Source organism: Cryptomeria japonica, unplaced genomic scaffold (assembly GCF_030272615.1).
Source record: "Cryptomeria japonica unplaced genomic scaffold, Sugi_1.0 HiC_scaffold_1274, whole genome shotgun sequence".
NCBI classification, from domain to species: Eukaryota; Viridiplantae; Streptophyta; class Pinopsida; order Cupressales; family Cupressaceae; genus Cryptomeria; species Cryptomeria japonica.
Window position 1 is genome coordinate 1 of NW_026729802.1, and position 19,681 is coordinate 19,681.

The 19,681-nt window shown below is 35.7% G+C and overlaps 7 protein-coding genes, 4 non-coding genes and 1 pseudogene across 11 annotated transcripts; 6 read left to right on the forward strand and 6 right to left on the reverse strand.

Annotated features, from left to right (window-relative positions):
* The first annotated feature begins 2,702 nt into the window (after positions 1-2,702).
* LOC131040234 (photosystem II protein D1) lies at positions 2,703-5,717 on the forward strand. The gene has a single exon (XM_059216251.1). The coding sequence runs from the start codon at positions 4,140-4,142 to the stop codon at positions 5,199-5,201; it is 1,062 nt and encodes a 353-aa protein (XP_059072234.1). The 5' UTR covers positions 2,703-4,139; the 3' UTR covers positions 5,202-5,717.
* On the reverse strand, positions 5,358-5,430 carry TRNAM-CAU (transfer RNA methionine (anticodon CAU)). The gene has a single exon. It is a non-coding gene; the product is annotated as a tRNA-Met (tRNA).
* A 1-nt stretch (position 5,718) lies between the features above and the next one.
* TRNAH-GUG (transfer RNA histidin (anticodon GUG)) lies at positions 5,719-5,793 on the forward strand. The gene has a single exon. It is a non-coding gene; the product is annotated as a tRNA-His (tRNA).
* Positions 5,794-5,861: 68 nt separating this feature from the next.
* LOC131027539 (light-independent protochlorophyllide reductase iron-sulfur ATP-binding protein-like) lies at positions 5,862-7,337 on the forward strand. The gene has a single exon (XM_057957625.2). It carries the CDS (start codon positions 6,465-6,467, stop codon positions 7,335-7,337), a length of 873 nt encoding a protein of 290 aa, XP_057813608.2. The 5' UTR covers positions 5,862-6,464.
* A 21-nt stretch (positions 7,338-7,358) lies between these two features.
* On the forward strand, positions 7,359-8,893 carry LOC131034483 (light-independent protochlorophyllide reductase subunit N). Its single transcript, XM_057965990.2, has one exon. It carries the CDS (start codon positions 7,359-7,361, stop codon positions 8,727-8,729), a length of 1,371 nt encoding a protein of 456 aa, XP_057821973.1. The 3' UTR covers positions 8,730-8,893.
* A 308-nt stretch (positions 8,894-9,201) lies between these two features.
* On the reverse strand, positions 9,202-11,034 carry LOC131027533 (NAD(P)H-quinone oxidoreductase subunit K, chloroplastic-like). Its single transcript, XM_059216252.1, has 3 exons — positions 10,042-11,034; positions 9,976-9,977; positions 9,202-9,556 (listed from the first exon to the last, which is right to left on the reverse strand). Exons 1-3 carry the CDS (start codon positions 10,647-10,649, stop codon positions 9,258-9,260), a joined length of 909 nt encoding a protein of 302 aa, XP_059072235.1. The 5' UTR covers positions 10,650-11,034; the 3' UTR covers positions 9,202-9,257.
* Positions 11,035-11,673: 639 nt separating this feature from the next.
* LOC131027546 (NAD(P)H-quinone oxidoreductase subunit K, chloroplastic-like) lies at positions 11,674-13,506 on the forward strand. The gene is made up of 3 exons (XM_059216253.1): positions 11,674-12,666; positions 12,731-12,732; positions 13,152-13,506. Exons 1-3 carry the CDS (start codon positions 12,059-12,061, stop codon positions 13,448-13,450), a joined length of 909 nt encoding a protein of 302 aa, XP_059072236.1. The 5' UTR covers positions 11,674-12,058; the 3' UTR covers positions 13,451-13,506.
* Positions 13,507-13,807: 301 nt separating this feature from the next.
* LOC131027544 (light-independent protochlorophyllide reductase subunit N) lies at positions 13,808-15,349 on the reverse strand. Its single transcript, XM_057957629.2, has one exon. It carries the CDS (start codon positions 15,347-15,349, stop codon positions 13,979-13,981), a length of 1,371 nt encoding a protein of 456 aa, XP_057813612.2. The 3' UTR covers positions 13,808-13,978.
* A 21-nt stretch (positions 15,350-15,370) lies between these two features.
* Positions 15,371-16,847, reverse strand: LOC131027553 (light-independent protochlorophyllide reductase iron-sulfur ATP-binding protein-like; annotated as a pseudogene).
* Positions 16,848-16,915: 68 nt separating this feature from the next.
* TRNAH-GUG (transfer RNA histidin (anticodon GUG)) lies at positions 16,916-16,990 on the reverse strand. Its single transcript has one exon. It is a non-coding gene; the product is annotated as a tRNA-His (tRNA).
* A 1-nt stretch (position 16,991) lies between these two features.
* LOC131027547 (photosystem II protein D1) lies at positions 16,992-18,692 on the reverse strand. The gene has a single exon (XM_057957632.2). The coding sequence runs from the start codon at positions 18,567-18,569 to the stop codon at positions 17,508-17,510; it is 1,062 nt and encodes a 353-aa protein (XP_057813615.2). The 5' UTR covers positions 18,570-18,692; the 3' UTR covers positions 16,992-17,507.
* Positions 17,279-17,351, forward strand: TRNAM-CAU (transfer RNA methionine (anticodon CAU)). Its single transcript has one exon. It is a non-coding gene; the product is annotated as a tRNA-Met (tRNA).
* Positions 18,693-19,681: the final 989 nt, after the last annotated feature.

Sequence of the window (19,681 nt, forward strand, 5' to 3'; positions counted from 1 at the left end):
TAAAAAAAAAAAAATAGATGAAAGACGGCAAGTGGAGAGAAATATTCCACTCTATTAGTAATATTATCTTATTATTTAAGATAACTCAAGCATACTTGAGCTAAGAATACAGATTTTATCTGTCATTTTCCTTTTTTAATAATTAAAAGGAATAAGATATCTAATATTATCTATTTGTTCTATAATTAGGGAGATCCTAATTAAACAATTATTTCAATTACTCGAGCCGTATGAAGATAAACCTTCATATACGCTTTCCAGGGGGGGGGGTAGAAGGAGGTATTTTGTTTATCTAGCCCAATGAGCTACCTATCGAATTGACGTTAAGTCTCGAAGCGAACGAAGAGCTCTTCAGGAATTGAGTTTTTAGAATCCAATGAATAAGAATGAAACTCGTTTAATTTATAGTGCTATTGTTCATTTTCTCGAATTAGGAGCTCAACCTACGGAAACTGTTCATGGTATTTTTAGGGAAAAATTGATCATTTTAAACGTGCTTTAAATTTATTAAAAAAAGGGAGGGGGATATAAATAATGCGTCTACGTCTAGGTCCAATAAATTTATCAATAACTTTCAATCATATAAGATTTTTTTATTATACACGTTTTGTTTCGTGGTTGTTTTCTTATTATCCATTTTTATTTCTCTTATTATATGTTCATTTCATGTATTTTTTTGCCCTGCGATCTTATATAGGGAAGCACATAAGGAATCTTTTTCAACGTGTATGGAAATGAAAAAGATTAGAGCTGTTCCACCGAGAACGAACCGAATGGAGGAAATAAAAAGCGAAAAAATTTGATTATATTTAATGAATATAAACCTTTTTTTACTGCCATTCCTAACGGTCTTCTCTTTCTATTTCTAATAATTTTTCATCTTATTATAGATGGTGCCAATCCAACAGTCAATCCCAACATTTTGGGATTGACAATAGCATATATTTTGAATATAATAAAAGTGAGTATCTCCACCATTTTATGGTGAATTCGTTTAACGGATCAGAAATAACCTGATCCGGAAAGATCACTTGATCTGATTCAGAAATGGTAAAGTTCAATTATATATCCCTTGATGATTTCTTTTTTTAAAGGTTCTATTTCTGTCGTTCAATCAGAACGATTGTTAAAATATCGATTAAAGTAACTGCGTATTCCACTACGACTGTATCTCTCCAAATAAGGGTTGCTAACTCAATGGTAGAGTACTCGGCTTTTAAGTGCGACTATGGTCTTTTAGACATTCGGATGAACTACTAAATTCGTCTATACCATCGGTAAAATTAGTAAGGCTACGACTGATCCTGAAAAGTAAATAAAATGGAAAAAGCAGCATGTCGTTCTAAGAATCTCAACTTTCTTTCTTTTTTGATCAGAAGCGGATTTTATCCAAGAAATTATGCATGCATGTAAAGACATATTATTTACATGTATGTATAATAAAAAAAAATGGATTGATCTTGAAATAAGATCAAATAAATTGAGAGTGCGAGTGATTAAGTCAAGTGAGTCAATGGATAAAGCTGGATGGCTTGAATCATAAGTAAAACCAGAAGAACGAGCTTCTGTTCCTCATTTCAACGAGGAATTCCCTTTACTAATCGGAAGTTAAGAGCCTTTTAGTAACCGATAAAGGAAGTTTTCCCTGTAGTAAATCAGGGTTTGTACATCCACAATGAGTCCTAAGTACTCGAAGAAAAATGTGTAAGAGAAATAGTGTACTGACCAGGTTAATTGTATTCCATGAGTCAGGAGAGCGATCGGACCGCCAAAATAAAAGATTTTCGTTCTTCCTCATGACGAATGAAGATCTATGTGAAGAAAATTATCAGATAGATATTTTCTATTATGTCCTAACTAGATCGCACCATGTATCATTTAATAATCCAAGAGGTTATTCTTGGGTCCGGGGGTTTTTAAAAAATGGGTGAATTCCAAAGAAATGAAAACAAACATAAATCTTGGCAACAATTCTTTTTATATCCGCTTTTTTTTCGGGAAGATCTTTACGCAATTGCTCATGATCATCATTTAGATAGATCTGGTTCCTCCGAACCAACGGAAATTTTAGTTTCTAATTTTTTGAGTTTCCTAACTGTAAAACGTTCAATTCGTCGGATGCGTAAACAAACTAATTCCATTAGTTTATTCGGGAATTCCGATCCAAATAAATTGATTGAATGCAATAAGAATTTTTATTCTAAATCGATACTAGAAGGTTTTACAATTGTCTTGGAAGTTTCGTTCGCAATGCGATCAAAACATTTCATAGAAGGAATGAATGGGTGGAATAGTCTCCGATCCATCCATTGCCTATTTCCTCTTATGGAGGATAAGTTACCGCATTCCAATTATATATCAGATATACGAGTGCCCTACTCAATTCATCCGGAAATTTTGGTTCGAATTTTTCGTCGCTGGATTCGAGATGCTCCTTCTTTGCATTTATTACGATCCATTCTCCATGAATGGAAAAATAGTTTTAGTCGAGAAAATTTGCAGAAAGCTCTGATTACACAGATAGAAAATACGAGGTTCTCCCTGTTCCTTTGGAATTCTTATGTGTATGAATGCGAATCGTTTTTAATTCCTCTTATTAAACGATTTTTTAATTCACAATCGTTGTTATATGGATCTTTTCCCGATCGAACTCATTTTGATAAAAAGATCAAAGATATTGATTGTTCTATTTCCCCGTAAAATTTCAACAAAAAAGATCTGGTTGTTGAAGGATTCTTTCATCCATTATGTGAGATATGGAGAAAGATCCCTTATGGCTCTAAAGGGTACGCACCTTCAAGTGAAAAAATGTAGATATCATCTGTTTCATTTTTGGCAATACTATTTTCATCTTTGGTTTCAACCGTATAGGATATGCAGTCTTCAATTATCCAAGACTTCTTTTTCTTTTTTAGGTTATTTTCTGCATGTTAAAATGAAACCTCTCGTGGTTAGGGTCAAAATGCTAGACGATTTATTCATTACCGATCTCATTACCAATGAATTAAACCCAATAGCTCCGATTAGAGCAATTCTTTTCTTTTTGGCTAAAGAAAAGTTTTGTGACATCTCAGGGTGGCCAATTAGTAAATTGTCTTGGACCAGTCTATCAGATGATGATATCCTCGATCGATTCGATCGAATTTGGATAAATCTTTTTCATTACTACAGTGGATCAATCAATCAAGAGGGTTTATATCATATAAAATATATACTTCTACTTTCGTGTGCTAAAACTTTGGCCTGTAAACATAAAAGTACGATACGTGTAGTTCGGGAACAATTAGGTTCGGAACTCTTTACAAAATCATTTTCAAAAGAAAAATTCATTTCTTCGTCCTTTTCAAAAACTCGTTCACAGAGAGAACGAATTTGGAATTCAGAAATTAGCCAGATAAATCCCCTGGCTAATTTCTGGCAAAAGATGCAGAATAAACAAATAGAAAACTGATTTGACCAATGAAATGCTTATTGAGCAATTGCCAAGATCAATTTATGATCCTATAGCTCTTTTCCACCCGGGAATCCCACCAAATGATTAGTAAATTACTACATGGAGAAAGCCGTGTGCAATGAAAATTGCAAGCACGGTTTGGGGAGAGATTTCTTGCTCTTATAAAAAGAAAGAGCGGATAATCCACTCCATCCGATGAGCTCCGGGTTCAAGTCCCGGGCAACCCAGAGTACTAGAATCTAGTACCTAAAGGTATTTTTACTTATCATCCAATCCAATTCATGTTATTCATTGCTCTTAATAAGCAAGAGAGGCGGCATCCCACTATTCGGGAATCATCTGAGAAATGATAAGGTCTTTCTTACCCAGTTTTCTCCAATAACATTTAACTTCAAGGTAATAAATACTATTATTATATTACCTTGAATCATAAAGAAAGAAGGAATGCTCATAGAGCGCATTAATACCGGTATTAATACCTACAGATATTATACTATTCAAAAGTATTTCAATATATGTGCATATAGTTTATGGAGGAAGATACCATGAATTTCTATAGTATTCATAAAGATGTCAAAATAAATATTGGTTGACATACAGATATGTCTCATATTATACTGTTGAATAACAAGCCTTATGTGTATGCTTGGGAGCTTCTAATGATTAAATAAACCAAGTTATAACCATGACCGCAATTTTAGAAAGACGCGAAAGCGCAAGCCTATGGAATCGTTTTTGCGATTGGATCACTAGCACTGAAAACCGTCTTTACATTGGATGGTTCGGTGTCTTAATGATTCCTACCCTATTGACTGCAACCTCTGTATTCATTATCGCTTTCATTGCAGCTCCTCCAGTAGATATTGATGGTATTCGTGAACCTGTTTCCGGTTCTCTTCTTTATGGAAACAATATTATTTCCGGTGCTATTATTCCTACCTCTGCAGCCATTGGTCTGCATTTCTATCCCATCTGGGAAGCAGCTTCTGTTGATGAATGGCTATACAACGGTGGTCCCTATGAGCTAATCGTTCTACACTTCCTACTTGGTGTAGCTTGCTATATGGGTCGTGAGTGGGAGCTTAGCTTCCGTCTAGGTATGCGTCCTTGGATTGCTGTTGCATATTCAGCTCCAGTAGCAGCAGCTACTGCTGTTTTCTTGATTTACCCTATTGGTCAAGGAAGTTTCTCTGATGGTATGCCTCTAGGAATCTCTGGTACTTTCAATTTCATGATCGTATTCCAGGCTGAACACAATATTCTTATGCATCCATTTCACATGTTAGGTGTAGCTGGCGTATTCGGCGGCTCTCTATTTAGTGCTATGCATGGTTCCTTGGTAACTTCGAGTTTGATCAGGGAAACTACCGAAAATGAGTCTGCTAATGCAGGTTACAAATTTGGTCAGGAAGAAGAAACCTACAATATTGTAGCTGCTCACGGTTATTTCGGCCGATTGATCTTCCAATATGCTAGTTTCAACAACTCCCGTTCTCTACATTTCTTTTTAGCTGCTTGGCCAGTAGTAGGTATCTGGTTTACTGCTTTGGGCATCAGCACTATGGCTTTCAACTTAAATGGATTCAATTTCAACCAATCTGTTGTTGACAGTCAAGGTCGTGTAATTAACACTTGGGCCGATATCATTAATCGTGCTAACCTTGGTATGGAAGTGATGCACGAGCGTAACGCTCACAACTTCCCTCTGGATCTAGCTGCTGTTGAAGCTAATTCTATAGACGGCTAATTACTCAATCCGATGAATTGTTAGTGTCTTTCAATCCTTGAAAAGCAAAAAAGAAAGCAGTACCAAAACCGAAAGGTTTGGTACTGCTTTTTTCCGTCTAATTTTTCCGTCATAAAACTAAAAGTTATTGCGAGCAGAGCACAATAACTTTTATTGTGCATCCAGCAGGAATTGAACCCGCGACTTCCCAATTATGAGTTGGGTGCTTTAACCATTCAGCCATGGATGCATATTAATAATAATAATAAGTATCGGCTCAGATCTTAAATTGGATACCAAAAACTATTGTTTTCAACAAACAAATAAAGAAATGTAACGAACTTGCTCGAGAGTTGTATTGAAGGTTATTTATCTTGCAATGCATCACTTTGATGTCCGGTCAGAGCTTGCCAACAGAACTGAAGAGTTCATAACTAACTAATAATATAATAGTTTCATTATTAGTTCATTTTCGGGGCTTAGAACCATTCTTCTTGAAATGGAATGACCGTAGACAGAGACTGTCAATTAGTTTGGGGCGGACGTAGCCAAGTGGTTCTAAGGCAGTGGATTGTGAATCCACCACGCGCGGGTTCGATCCCCGTCGTTCGCCCGGTAAAAAAAATCGACCGGATTCAATTCATTGTGATTTTCTATCATGAATCAAATGATGAGTGATTGACGATACATTATGTTATGTGTATATGTATATACATATACCAAATGTTATGTATGTATGTTGCTATATACATATAACAAAATCTAATAATAAAATAGAGATATTTGAAAAAAGAACAAACTGAATCGATGGGAGGATTGGGATCTTTCCAAAACTATTTCCTTGGTTTTGCATTGATTCATTGAAATAACCATACACGACATCACATATAACATAACAAAAGCATTCATTTGGAGGCAGTAACCAAATCGAATCCCAAACCTATCTTCTCCTCTTATCATTTGCCATGCAGTCAATTGGTTTTTTTATTCTATTATTTGAATAAAGAGAACTAAGTCTTAATTAGCGGGGAGTTCCATCCGCTTCAAATTAATGAATAAAATTGCATTGATCTGGGAATGGAGGAAGGGTCTTTTGCTTGGCTTCCTCCATTTACTCAGGAGAGAATGAGGTTTAAGATGTGAGGGGGCTAAAAAAAAAAACAATGTCAAACAATTGTAACATGCTACAATTATATAATATAAATAAGGCAAAGTTCAACTCAAAATTAGATCAAACGAATCACAAGTTCGGAAGATAAAAAAGAAATAAAAGGAGATGAAAAGATGAAAATAGCAGTTTATGGAAAAGGCGGAATTGGTAAATCAACCACTAGTTGTAATATTTCAATTGCCCTAGCTAGACGTGGTGAAAAAGTGTTACAGATTGGATGTGATCCCAAACATGATAGTACTTTTACTCTGACAGGATTTTTGATACCTACAATTATAGATACTTTGCAGTCCAAAGATTATCATTATGAAGATATTTGGTCCGAAGATGTCATTCATAAAGGTTATGGAGGGGTAGATTGTGTGGAAGCTGGGGGGCCGCCTGCAGGAGCCGGATGCGGGGGATATGTGGTAGGAGAGACTGTGAAATTGTTAAAAGAATTAAATGCATTTTACGAATATGATATAATATTATTTGATGTATTGGGCGACGTGGTTTGTGGAGGTTTTGCTGCTCCGTTGAATTATGCAGATTATTGTGTCATTATTACAGATAATGGATTTGATGCATTATTTGCAGCTAATCGTATTACTGCTTCTATCAGGGAAAAAGCTCGTACACATCCACTGCGATTAGCAGGTTTGGTTGGAAATCGTACATCTAAAAGAGATCTTATCAATAAATATGTAGAAGCCTGTCCAATGCCCGTAATAGAAGTGTTACCTCTTATTGAAGATATTCGAGTTTCGAGAGTCAAGGGCAAAACCTTATTTGAAATGGTTGGATCCGAACCATCACTTAACTATGTATGTGAATATTATTTAGACATAGCGGATCAAATATTGTCCCAACCAGAAGGTATTGTGCCAAAGGAGATTCCAGATCGGGAATTATTCAGTTTGCTCTCTGACCTTTATCTCAATCCTATTGATGAGGGGAAACATAAAAATAATAAGGAAAATTTACTTGGATTTACGACGATTTAATCAACATAGTTATAGTCATTTATGTCAGTGAAAATTGATGAAACTCTCACTGTCGAATGTGAGACAGGTAATTATCATACTTTTTGTCCAATTAGCTGTGTATCTTGGTTATATCAAAAGATTGAAGATAGTTTCTTTTTAGTTGTGGGTACAAAGACATGCGGTTATTTTCTGCAAAATGCACTTGGAGTAATGATTTTTGCAGAACCTCGCTATGCAATGGCAGAATTGGAAGAAGGAGATATCTCGGCTCAATTGAATGATTATGAAGGATTAAAAAAACTTTGTATTCGAATAAAAAAAGATAGAGACCCCAGCGTGATCATATGGATAGGTACTTGTACTACAGAGATAATCAAAATGGATTTGGAAGGTATGGCACCCAAGCTAGAATGGGAAATTGGAATCCCAATTCTAGTGGCAAGAGCGAATGGACTCGATTATGCTTTTACTCAAGGAGAAGATACTGTGTTAGCTGCGATGGCACATCGTTGTCCAGAACCGGAATTCTCTGTTCGTGAACGAAAAGAAACTATACAAAATTTTTTCATTTCTCATTCTAGAAAAAAAGAGGAATTGGTTGAATATGCAAATCACCCCTCCTTAGTTCTTTTCGGATCTTTGCCGTCCAATGTGGCTTCTCAACTAAATCTAGAATTAAAACGTCAATCCATCAAGGTATCAGGTTGGTTACCTGCTCAAAAATACACCGATCTTCCATCATTGGGTGATGGAGTTTATGTTTGTGGTGTTAACCCATTTTTGAGCCGGACAGCTACAACTTTGATAAGACGCGAAAAATGTCAATTAATTGAAGCTCCTTTTCCTATCGGTCCAGACGGAACGCGTGCTTGGATTGAAAAGATTTGTCCTATATTTGGTATTGAACCCCAAGGTTTGGAGGAAAGGGAGGAACGGATATGGGAAAGTTTAAAGGATTATCTTGATTTGGTACGTGATAAGTCTGTCTTTTTCATGGGAGATAATCTGCTAGAAGTATCTCTAGCAAGATTCTTAATAAGATGTGGAATGATTGTTCATGAAATTGGCATTCCATATATGGATAAACGATATCAAGCTGCTGAATTATCACTTTTACAAGATACATGTATGAAAATGCGCGTACCAATACCACGAATTGTGGAGAAACCAGATAATTCAAATCAAATACGACGTATACGCGAATTACAACCCGATTTAGCTATCACGGGAATGGCTCATGCTAACCCGCTAGAAGCAAGAGGAATTAGTACTAAATGGTCAGTTGAATTTACTTTTGCTCAGATTCATGGGTTTGCCAATGCAAGAGATGTACTTGAATTGGTTACCCGACCTCTACGGCGTCAGAAAAATTTAGAAGACTTGGGTCCAACCACTTTGGTCAGAAAATAATAAGTTGAAATTCCAGTAATTGAAAATATCAACATATAGATAATTTTGTGAAATAAAGATCCAAATTGATTCAAATTCATATTATTTTGAATGTTATTTGTGGATGTGAGCCACAGCTAATATTGATTTATTTTTACGGGAGATCCCAAAAATGATTTCTATAATCATTTCAAATCTCCCCATGCTTATATGAGAGATATCAGGGTCATTTCTCTCATTTCTAATGTGTGTTACACCACCGATGAACACGAAAACATTATTTATTTTATTTATTAGATGGACTTAGACAAATGTAGAAGTACAAGCATGAGATTCTCAAAAATGGATATCAAAACTATATTTTCCATAAAAAAATGGAATTCGCGAGTAATAGTAATTAATTTTATTCTTTTCTTTTATAGATATATATTCTATTTTTTACATGTATAACCTATGTAGATAGATAGACATAGATCTATACATATGGATCTATGTCTACGTGCATAAACTCTTTTCATACTGGGATTTCATTCTTTTTTTTTTTTGCACTCAATGAGAATCTTGTATTTCATAAAAATCAGGTGCAATATAGTCTTTGCGTAAAGGCCACCCAATCCAACTTTCTGGCATCAATATACGTTTTAGACATGGATGACTTTCATAAAATATTCCCAACATATCATAAGATTCCCGTTCCTGGAAATTAGCACCTTTCCAAATACGTAGAACAGACGGGATTCTGGGATCTTCCCTTGGGACAAATACTTTTATACACACCTCTTCGGGTTGATCTGCATTATCGTTTATTTTCGTAAGATGGTATACACTAGCTAAGGAACCCCCTGGTGCTACATCATAAGCACACTGAGAACGAAGATAATTAAAACCATAAACATATAGAGCAACGGCTATAGAGACCCAATCCTCGGCTTTGATCTGTAATGTTTCTGTGCCTTGGTAATCAAAACCCAAAGGTCTATGAGCTAACTTATGCTTGGCTAGCCAAGCAGATAATCGACCTTGCATTTGATTACTATTTATTGTCAAAGTATCTGTATAAGGATTTGACATTTCTAATGGAATTTTTCAAATTTATTTTTTATTTCCTGCTCGTTACTTTTTACTAACGATTATTCATTCGCCAGCAACCTCTCGTATTTTCTTCAAATTTTTAAAAGGGTATGATATCTCTGAAATGGGTTCAGATGTTTTGGGAGTTATCTCTAAAGTCGACTCAAACCGAGATTCATAAGATTGATGAAAAAACCTCTCCTCCTTATTTTCAATAAGAATACTGGATCCAAAATGAAACCTATGTTTTCTAGTGAAATACCTCTTTCCTTGTTGAAACTCGTTTCTATCTTCAGATATTTCTTGAGCTATTTTTTCACGAAGTTTTATTATAGCATCTATAATAGCTTCTGGTTTAGGAGGGCAACCCGGCAAATAGATATCCACAGGAATTAACTTATCTACTCCGCGAACGGTACTATAAGAATCTGTACTAAACATTCCTCCTGTAATAGTACAGGCTCCCATAGCAATTACATATTTTGGTTCAGGCATTTGTTCATATAATCTCACTAAAGAAGGAGCCATTTTCATGGTCACGGTTCCGGCTGTTATAAGTAAGTCGGCTTGCCTAGGACTGGATCTTGGCACCAAACCGTAACGATCAAAGTCGAATCGCGAACCTATTAATGAAGCAAATTCGATAAAACAACAACTAGTACCATAAAGGAGCGGCCATAGACTAGAGAGTCTCGCCCAATTGGACAGATCGTTTAGAGTAGTGGAAATCACTGAATTTGAAGTTGTTTGATCAAGCAAAGATGATTCTATAGGATTTATCGCCGGCTTTAGATTTAGATAATTTTCTACTCGCCTTTTATTATTCCAAAATTTGGGAGTTAAGACCATTCCAATGCTCCTTTTCTCCATGCATAAACTAAACCAACAATTAAGATAATCACGAAAATAAAAGCTTCTATAAATGTAAATAGACCCAAAATATCAAAACTCATGGCCCACGGATAGAGGAAGACTGTTTCCACATCAAAAACAACGAAAACTAAAGCAAACATATAATAACGAATTCTAAATTGGATCCAGGTATCTCCCATTGGTTCTATACCTGATTCATAACTAGTGGCTTTCTCCGCCCCTTTACTTATTGGAGCCAAACTTCTTGAAATTGAGAATGCCAGAATCGGAATAAGACTGGATATGGATAAATATATCCAAAAAGTATCATATTCAGAAAATAGATACATAAATAGATTCCTGTTTAAATAGATTAAATTCTTCTATTTATTGTCAATTTATTAATCGCTTCTCTCCCCTCCCGAATGATTCATTATGATTTTTTATATTAAAAAAAATGTTTCGTCTGTGACTTAACACAGAAATTCATAAAAGAATATTATATATTTAATACAATTGAAATAATTGGTTATAAAAGAACCCGTGCAGTTCGGCAGACTTCACGTTGGTTCGTGTTGTAACGTGTGAATATGTAAGGGAACTTTATTTATTGAAATAAGGGTTCTTTCAGGGTCGTTGTTTCTAACAATGTGAGATGTGCTAGCAAGTTCAACTTTATCTATTTGTTCCATATTCGAATAATATATTTAACTAGGTCGTTTAGTTTTGTTAACTTTATTTTAATATTTGAATATGGAACAAATAGATAAAGTTGAACTTGCTAGCACATCTCACATTGTTAGAAACAACGACCCTGAAAGAACCCTTATTTCAATAAATAAAGTTCCCTTACATATTCACACGTTACAACACGAACCAACGTGAAGTCTGCCGAACTGCACGGGTTCTTTTATAACCAATTATTTCAATTGTATTAAATATATAATATTCTTTTATGAATTTCTGTGTTAAGTCACAGACGAAACATTTTTTTTAATATAAAAAATCATAATGAATCATTCGGGAGGGGAGAGAAGCGATTAATAAATTGACAATAAATAGAAGAATTTAATCTATTTAAACAGGAATCTATTTATGTATCTATTTTCTGAATATGATACTTTTTGGATATATTTATCCATATCCAGTCTTATTCCGATTCTGGCATTCTCAATTTCAAGAAGTTTGGCTCCAATAAGTAAAGGGGCGGAGAAAGCCACTAGTTATGAATCAGGTATAGAACCAATGGGAGATACCTGGATCCAATTTAGAATTCGTTATTATATGTTTGCTTTAGTTTTCGTTGTTTTTGATGTGGAAACAGTCTTCCTCTATCCGTGGGCCATGAGTTTTGATATTTTGGGTCTATTTACATTTATAGAAGCTTTTATTTTCGTGATTATCTTAATTGTTGGTTTAGTTTATGCATGGAGAAAAGGAGCATTGGAATGGTCTTAACTCCCAAATTTTGGAATAATAAAAGGCGAGTAGAAAATTATCTAAATCTAAAGCCGGCGATAAATCCTATAGAATCATCTTTGCTTGATCAAACAACTTCAAATTCAGTGATTTCCACTACTCTAAACGATCTGTCCAATTGGGCGAGACTCTCTAGTCTATGGCCGCTCCTTTATGGTACTAGTTGTTGTTTTATCGAATTTGCTTCATTAATAGGTTCGCGATTCGACTTTGATCGTTACGGTTTGGTGCCAAGATCCAGTCCTAGGCAAGCCGACTTACTTATAACAGCCGGAACCGTGACCATGAAAATGGCTCCTTCTTTAGTGAGATTATATGAACAAATGCCTGAACCAAAATATGTAATTGCTATGGGAGCCTGTACTATTACAGGAGGAATGTTTAGTACAGATTCTTATAGTACCGTTCGCGGAGTAGATAAGTTAATTCCTGTGGATATCTATTTGCCGGGTTGCCCTCCTAAACCAGAAGCTATTATAGATGCTATAATAAAACTTCGTGAAAAAATAGCTCAAGAAATATCTGAAGATAGAAACGAGTTTCAACAAGGAAAGAGGTATTTCACTAGAAAACATAGGTTTCATTTTGGATCCAGTATTCTTATTGAAAATAAGGAGGAGAGGTTTTTTCATCAATCTTATGAATCTCGGTTTGAGTCGACTTTAGAGATAACTCCCAAAACATCTGAACCCATTTCAGAGATATCATACCCTTTTAAAAATTTGAAGAAAATACGAGAGGTTGCTGGCGAATGAATAATCGTTAGTAAAAAGTAACGAGCAGGAAATAAAAAATAAATTTGAAAAATTCCATTAGAAATGTCAAATCCTTATACAGATACTTTGACAATAAATAGTAATCAAATGCAAGGTCGATTATCTGCTTGGCTAGCCAAGCATAAGTTAGCTCATAGACCTTTGGGTTTTGATTACCAAGGCACAGAAACATTACAGATCAAAGCCGAGGATTGGGTCTCTATAGCCGTTGCTCTATATGTTTATGGTTTTAATTATCTTCGTTCTCAGTGTGCTTATGATGTAGCACCAGGGGGTTCCTTAGCTAGTGTATACCATCTTACGAAAATAAACGATAATGCAGATCAACCCGAAGAGGTGTGTATAAAAGTATTTGTCCCAAGGGAAGATCCCAGAATCCCGTCTGTTCTACGTATTTGGAAAGGTGCTAATTTCCAGGAACGGGAATCTTATGATATGTTGGGAATATTTTATGAAAGTCATCCATGTCTAAAACGTATATTGATGCCAGAAAGTTGGATTGGGTGGCCTTTACGCAAAGACTATATTGCACCTGATTTTTATGAAATACAAGATTCTCATTGAGTGCAAAAAAAAAAAAGAATGAAATCCCAGTATGAAAAGAGTTTATGCACGTAGACATAGATCCATATGTATAGATCTATGTCTATCTATCTACATAGGTTATACATGTAAAAAATAGAATATATATCTATAAAAGAAAAGAATAAAATTAATTACTATTACTCGCGAATTCCATTTTTTTATGGAAAATATAGTTTTGATATCCATTTTTGAGAATCTCATGCTTGTACTTCTACATTTGTCTAAGTCCATCTAATAAATAAAATAAATAATGTTTTCGTGTTCATCGGTGGTGTAACACACATTAGAAATGAGAGAAATGACCCTGATATCTCTCATATAAGCATGGGGAGATTTGAAATGATTATAGAAATCATTTTTGGGATCTCCCGTAAAAATAAATCAATATTAGCTGTGGCTCACATCCACAAATAACATTCAAAATAATATGAATTTGAATCAATTTGGATCTTTATTTCACAAAATTATCTATATGTTGATATTTTCAATTACTGGAATTTCAACTTATTATTTTCTGACCAAAGTGGTTGGACCCAAGTCTTCTAAATTTTTCTGACGCCGTAGAGGTCGGGTAACCAATTCAAGTACATCTCTTGCATTGGCAAACCCATGAATCTGAGCAAAAGTAAATTCAACTGACCATTTAGTACTAATTCCTCTTGCTTCTAGCGGGTTAGCATGAGCCATTCCCGTGATAGCTAAATCGGGTTGTAATTCGCGTATACGTCGTATTTGATTTGAATTATCTGGTTTCTCCACAATTCGTGGTATTGGTACGCGCATTTTCATACATGTATCTTGTAAAAGTGATAATTCAGCAGCTTGATATCGTTTATCCATATATGGAATGCCAATTTCATGAACAATCATTCCACATCTTATTAAGAATCTTGCTAGAGATACTTCTAGCAGATTATCTCCCATGAAAAAGACAGACTTATCACGTACCAAATCAAGATAATCCTTTAAACTTTCCCATATCCGTTCCTCCCTTTCCTCCAAACCTTGGGGTTCAATACCAAATATAGGACAAATCTTTTCAATCCAAGCACGCGTTCCGTCTGGACCGATAGGAAAAGGAGCTTCAATTAATTGACATTTTTCGCGTCTTATCAAAGTTGTAGCTGTCCGGCTCAAAAATGGGTTAACACCACAAACATAAACTCCATCACCCAATGATGGAAGATCGGTGTATTTTTGAGCAGGTAACCAACCTGATACCTTGATGGATTGACGTTTTAATTCTAGATTTAGTTGAGAAGCCACATTGGACGGCAAAGATCCGAAAAGAACTAAGGAGGGGTGATTTGCATATTCAACCAATTCCTCTTTTTTTCTAGAATGAGAAATGAAAAAATTTTGTATAGTTTCTTTTCGTTCACGAACAGAGAATTCCGGTTCTGGACAACGATGTGCCATCGCAGCTAACACAGTATCTTCTCCTTGAGTAAAAGCATAATCGAGTCCATTCGCTCTTGCCACTAGAATTGGGATTCCAATTTCCCATTCTAGCTTGGGTGCCATACCTTCCAAATCCATTTTGATTATCTCTGTAGTACAAGTACCTATCCATATGATCACGCTGGGGTCTCTATCTTTTTTTATTCGAATACAAAGTTTTTTTAATCCTTCATAATCATTCAATTGAGCCGAGATATCTCCTTCTTCCAATTCTGCCATTGCATAGCGAGGTTCTGCAAAAATCATTACTCCAAGTGCATTTTGCAGAAAATAACCGCATGTCTTTGTACCCACAACTAAAAAGAAACTATCTTCAATCTTTTGATATAACCAAGATACACAGCTAATTGGACAAAAAGTATGATAATTACCTGTCTCACATTCGACAGTGAGAGTTTCATCAATTTTCACTGACATAAATGACTATAACTATGTTGATTAAATCGTCGTAAATCCAAGTAAATTTTCCTTATTATTTTTATGTTTCCCCTCATCAATAGGATTGAGATAAAGGTCAGAGAGCAAACTGAATAATTCCCGATCTGGAATCTCCTTTGGCACAATACCTTCTGGTTGGGACAATATTTGATCCGCTATGTCTAAATAATATTCACATACATAGTTAAGTGATGGTTCGGATCCAACCATTTCAAATAAGGTTTTGCCCTTGACTCTCGAAACTCGAATATCTTCAATAAGAGGTAACACTTCTATTACGGGCATTGGACAGGCTTCTACATATTTATTGATAAGATCTCTTTTAGATGTACGATTTCCAACCAAACCTGCTAATCGCAGTGGATGTGTACGAGCTTTTTCCCTGATAGAAGCAGTAATACGATTAGCTGCAAATAATGCATCAAATCCATTATCTGTAATAATGACACAATAATCTGCATAATTCAACGGTAGCAGCAAAACCTCCACAAACCACGTCGCCCAATACATCAAATAATATTATATCATATTCGTAAAATGCATTTAATTCTTTTAACAATTTCACAGTCTCTCCTACCACATATCCCCCGCATCCGGCTCCTGCAGGCGGCCCCCCAGCTTCCACACAATCTACCCCTCCATAACCTTTATGAATGACATCTTCGGACCAAATATCTTCATAATGATAATCTTTGGACTGCAAAGTATCTATAATTGTAGGTATCAAAAATCCTGTCAGAGTAAAAGTACTATCATGTTTGGGATCACATCCAATCTGTAACACTTTTTCACCACGTCTAGCTAGGGCAATTGAAATATTACAACTAGTGGTTGATTTACCAATTCCGCCTTTTCCATAAACTGCTATTTTCATCTTTTCATCTCCTTTTATTTCTTTTTTATCTTCCGAACTTGTGATTCGTTTGATCTAATTTTGAGTTGAACTTTGCCTTATTTATATTATATAATTGTAGCATGTTACAATTGTTTGACATTGTTTTTTTTTTTAGCCCCCTCACATCTTAAACCTCATTCTCTCCTGAGTAAATGGAGGAAGCCAAGCAAAAGACCCTTCCTCCATTCCCAGATCAATGCAATTTTATTCATTAATTTGAAGCGGATGGAACTCCCCGCTAATTAAGACTTAGTTCTCTTTATTCAAATAATAGAATAAAAAAACCAATTGACTGCATGGCAAATGATAAGAGGAGAAGATAGGTTTGGGATTCGATTTGGTTACTGCCTCCAAATGAATGCTTTTGTTATGTTATATGTGATGTCGTGTATGGTTATTTCAATGAATCAATGCAAAACCAAGGAAATAGTTTTGGAAAGATCCCAATCCTCCCATCGATTCAGTTTGTTCTTTTTTCAAATATCTCTATTTTATTATTAGATTTTGTTATATGTATATAGCAACATACATACATAACATTTGGTATATGTATATACATATACACATAACATAATGTATCGTCAATCACTCATCATTTGATTCATGATAGAAAATCACAATGAATTGAATCCGGTCGATTTTTTTTACCGGGCGAACGACGGGGATCGAACCCGCGCGTGGTGGATTCACAATCCACTGCCTTAGAACCACTTGGCTACGTCCGCCCCAAACTAATTGACAGTCTCTGTCTACGGTCATTCCATTTCAAGAAGAATGGTTCTAAGCCCCGAAAATGAACTAATAATGAAACTATTATATTATTAGTTAGTTATGAACTCTTCAGTTCTGTTGGCAAGCTCTGACCGGACATCAAAGTGATGCATTGCAAGATAAATAACCTTCAATACAACTCTCGAGCAAGTTCGTTACATTTCTTTATTTGTTTGTTGAAAACAATAGTTTTTGGTATCCAATTTAAGATCTGAGCCGATACTTATTATTATTATTAATATGCATCCATGGCTGAATGGTTAAAGCACCCAACTCATAATTGGGAAGTCGCGGGTTCAATTCCTGCTGGATGCACAATAAAAGTTATTGTGCTCTGCTCGCAATAACTTTTAGTTTTATGACGGAAAAATTAGACGGAAAAAAGCAGTACCAAACCTTTCGGTTTTGGTACTGCTTTCTTTTTTGCTTTTCAAGGATTGAAAGACACTAACAATTCATCGGATTGAGTAATTAGCCGTCTATAGAATTAGCTTCAACAGCAGCTAGATCCAGAGGGAAGTTGTGAGCGTTACGCTCGTGCATCACTTCCATACCAAGGTTAGCACGATTAATGATATCGGCCCAAGTGTTAATTACACGACCTTGACTGTCAACAACAGATTGGTTGAAATTGAATCCATTTAAGTTGAAAGCCATAGTGCTGATGCCCAAAGCAGTAAACCAGATACCTACTACTGGCCAAGCAGCTAAAAAGAAATGTAGAGAACGGGAGTTGTTGAAACTAGCATATTGGAAGATCAATCGGCCGAAATAACCGTGAGCAGCTACAATATTGTAGGTTTCTTCTTCCTGACCAAATTTGTAACCTGCATTAGCAGACTCATTTTCGGTAGTTTCCCTGATCAAACTCGAAGTTACCAAGGAACCATGCATAGCACTAAATAGAGAGCCGCCGAATACGCCAGCTACACCTAACATGTGAAATGGATGCATAAGAATATTGTGTTCAGCCTGGAATACGATCATGAAATTGAAAGTACCAGAGATTCCTAGAGGCATACCATCAGAGAAACTTCCTTGACCAATAGGGTAAATCAAGAAAACAGCAGTAGCTGCTGCTACTGGAGCTGAATATGCAACAGCAATCCAAGGACGCATACCTAGACGGAAGCTAAGCTCCCACTCACGACCCATATAGCAAGCTACACCAAGTAGGAAGTGTAGAACGATTAGCTCATAGGGACCACCGTTGTATAGCCATTCATCAACAGAAGCTGCTTCCCAGATGGGATAGAAATGCAGACCAATGGCTGCAGAGGTAGGAATAATAGCACCGGAAATAATATTGTTTCCATAAAGAAGAGAACCGGAAACAGGTTCACGAATACCATCAATATCTACTGGAGGAGCTGCAATGAAAGCGATAATGAATACAGAGGTTGCAGTCAATAGGGTAGGAATCATTAAGACACCGAACCATCCAATGTAAAGACGGTTTTCAGTGCTAGTGATCCAATCGCAAAAACGATTCCATAGGCTTGCGCTTTCGCGTCTTTCTAAAATTGCGGTCATGGTTATAACTTGGTTTATTTAATCATTAGAAGCTCCCAAGCATACACATAAGGCTTGTTATTCAACAGTATAATATGAGACATATCTGTATGTCAACCAATATTTATTTTGACATCTTTATGAATACTATAGAAATTCATGGTATCTTCCTCCATAAACTATATGCACATATATTGAAATACTTTTGAATAGTATAATATCTGTAGGTATTAATACCGGTATTAATGCGCTCTATGAGCATTCCTTCTTTCTTTATGATTCAAGGTAATATAATAATAGTATTTATTACCTTGAAGTTAAATGTTATTGGAGAAAACTGGGTAAGAAAGACCTTATCATTTCTCAGATGATTCCCGAATAGTGGGATGCCGCCTCTCTTGCTTATTAAGAGCAATGAATAACATGAATTGGATTGGATGATAAGTAAAAATACCTTTAGGTACTAGATTCTAGTACTCTGGGTTGCCCGGGACTTGAACCCGGAGCTCATCGGATGGAGTGGATTATCCGCTCTTTCTTTTTATAAGAGCAAGAAATCTCTCCCCAAACCGTGCTTGCAATTTTCATTGCACACGGCTTTCTCCATGTAGTAATTTACTAATCATTTGGTGGGATTCCCGGGTGGAAAAGAGCTATAGGATCATAAATTGATCTTGGCAATTGCTCAATAAGCATTTCATTGGTCAAATCAGTTTTCTATTTGTTTATTCTGCATCTTTTGCCAGAAATTAGCCAGGGGATTTATCTGGCTAATTTCTGAATTCCAAATTCGTTCTCTCTGTGAACGAGTTTTTGAAAAGGACGAAGAAATGAATTTTTCTTTTGAAAATGATTTTGTAAAGAGTTCCGAACCTAATTGTTCCCGAACTACACGTATCGTACTTTTATGTTTACAGGCCAAAGTTTTAGCACACGAAAGTAGAAGTATATATTTTATATGATATAAACCCTCTTGATTGATTGATCCACTGTAGTAATGAAAAAGATTTATCCAAATTCGATCGAATCGATCGAGGATATCATCATCTGATAGACTGGTCCAAGACAATTTACTAATTGGCCACCCTGAGATGTCACAAAACTTTTCTTTAGCCAAAAAGAAAAGAATTGCT

Coding starts and splice junctions, on each gene's coding strand:
- LOC131034483 (XM_057965990.2), top strand. CDS start 7,359: ATGTCAGTGAAAATTGATGAAACTCTCACTGTCGAATGTGAGACAGGT.
- LOC131027539 (XM_057957625.2), top strand. CDS start 6,465: ATGAAAATAGCAGTTTATGGAAAAGGCGGAATTGGTAAATCAACCACT.
- LOC131040234 (XM_059216251.1), top strand. CDS start 4,140: ATGACCGCAATTTTAGAAAGACGCGAAAGCGCAAGCCTATGGAATCGT.
- LOC131027546 (XM_059216253.1), top strand. CDS start 12,059: ATGGAGAAAAGGAGCATTGGAATGGTCTTAACTCCCAAATTTTGGAAT.
- LOC131027533 (XM_059216252.1), bottom strand. CDS start 10,649: ATGGAGAAAAGGAGCATTGGAATGGTCTTAACTCCCAAATTTTGGAAT.
- LOC131027547 (XM_057957632.2), bottom strand. CDS start 18,569: ATGACCGCAATTTTAGAAAGACGCGAAAGCGCAAGCCTATGGAATCGT.
- LOC131027544 (XM_057957629.2), bottom strand. CDS start 15,349: ATGTCAGTGAAAATTGATGAAACTCTCACTGTCGAATGTGAGACAGGT.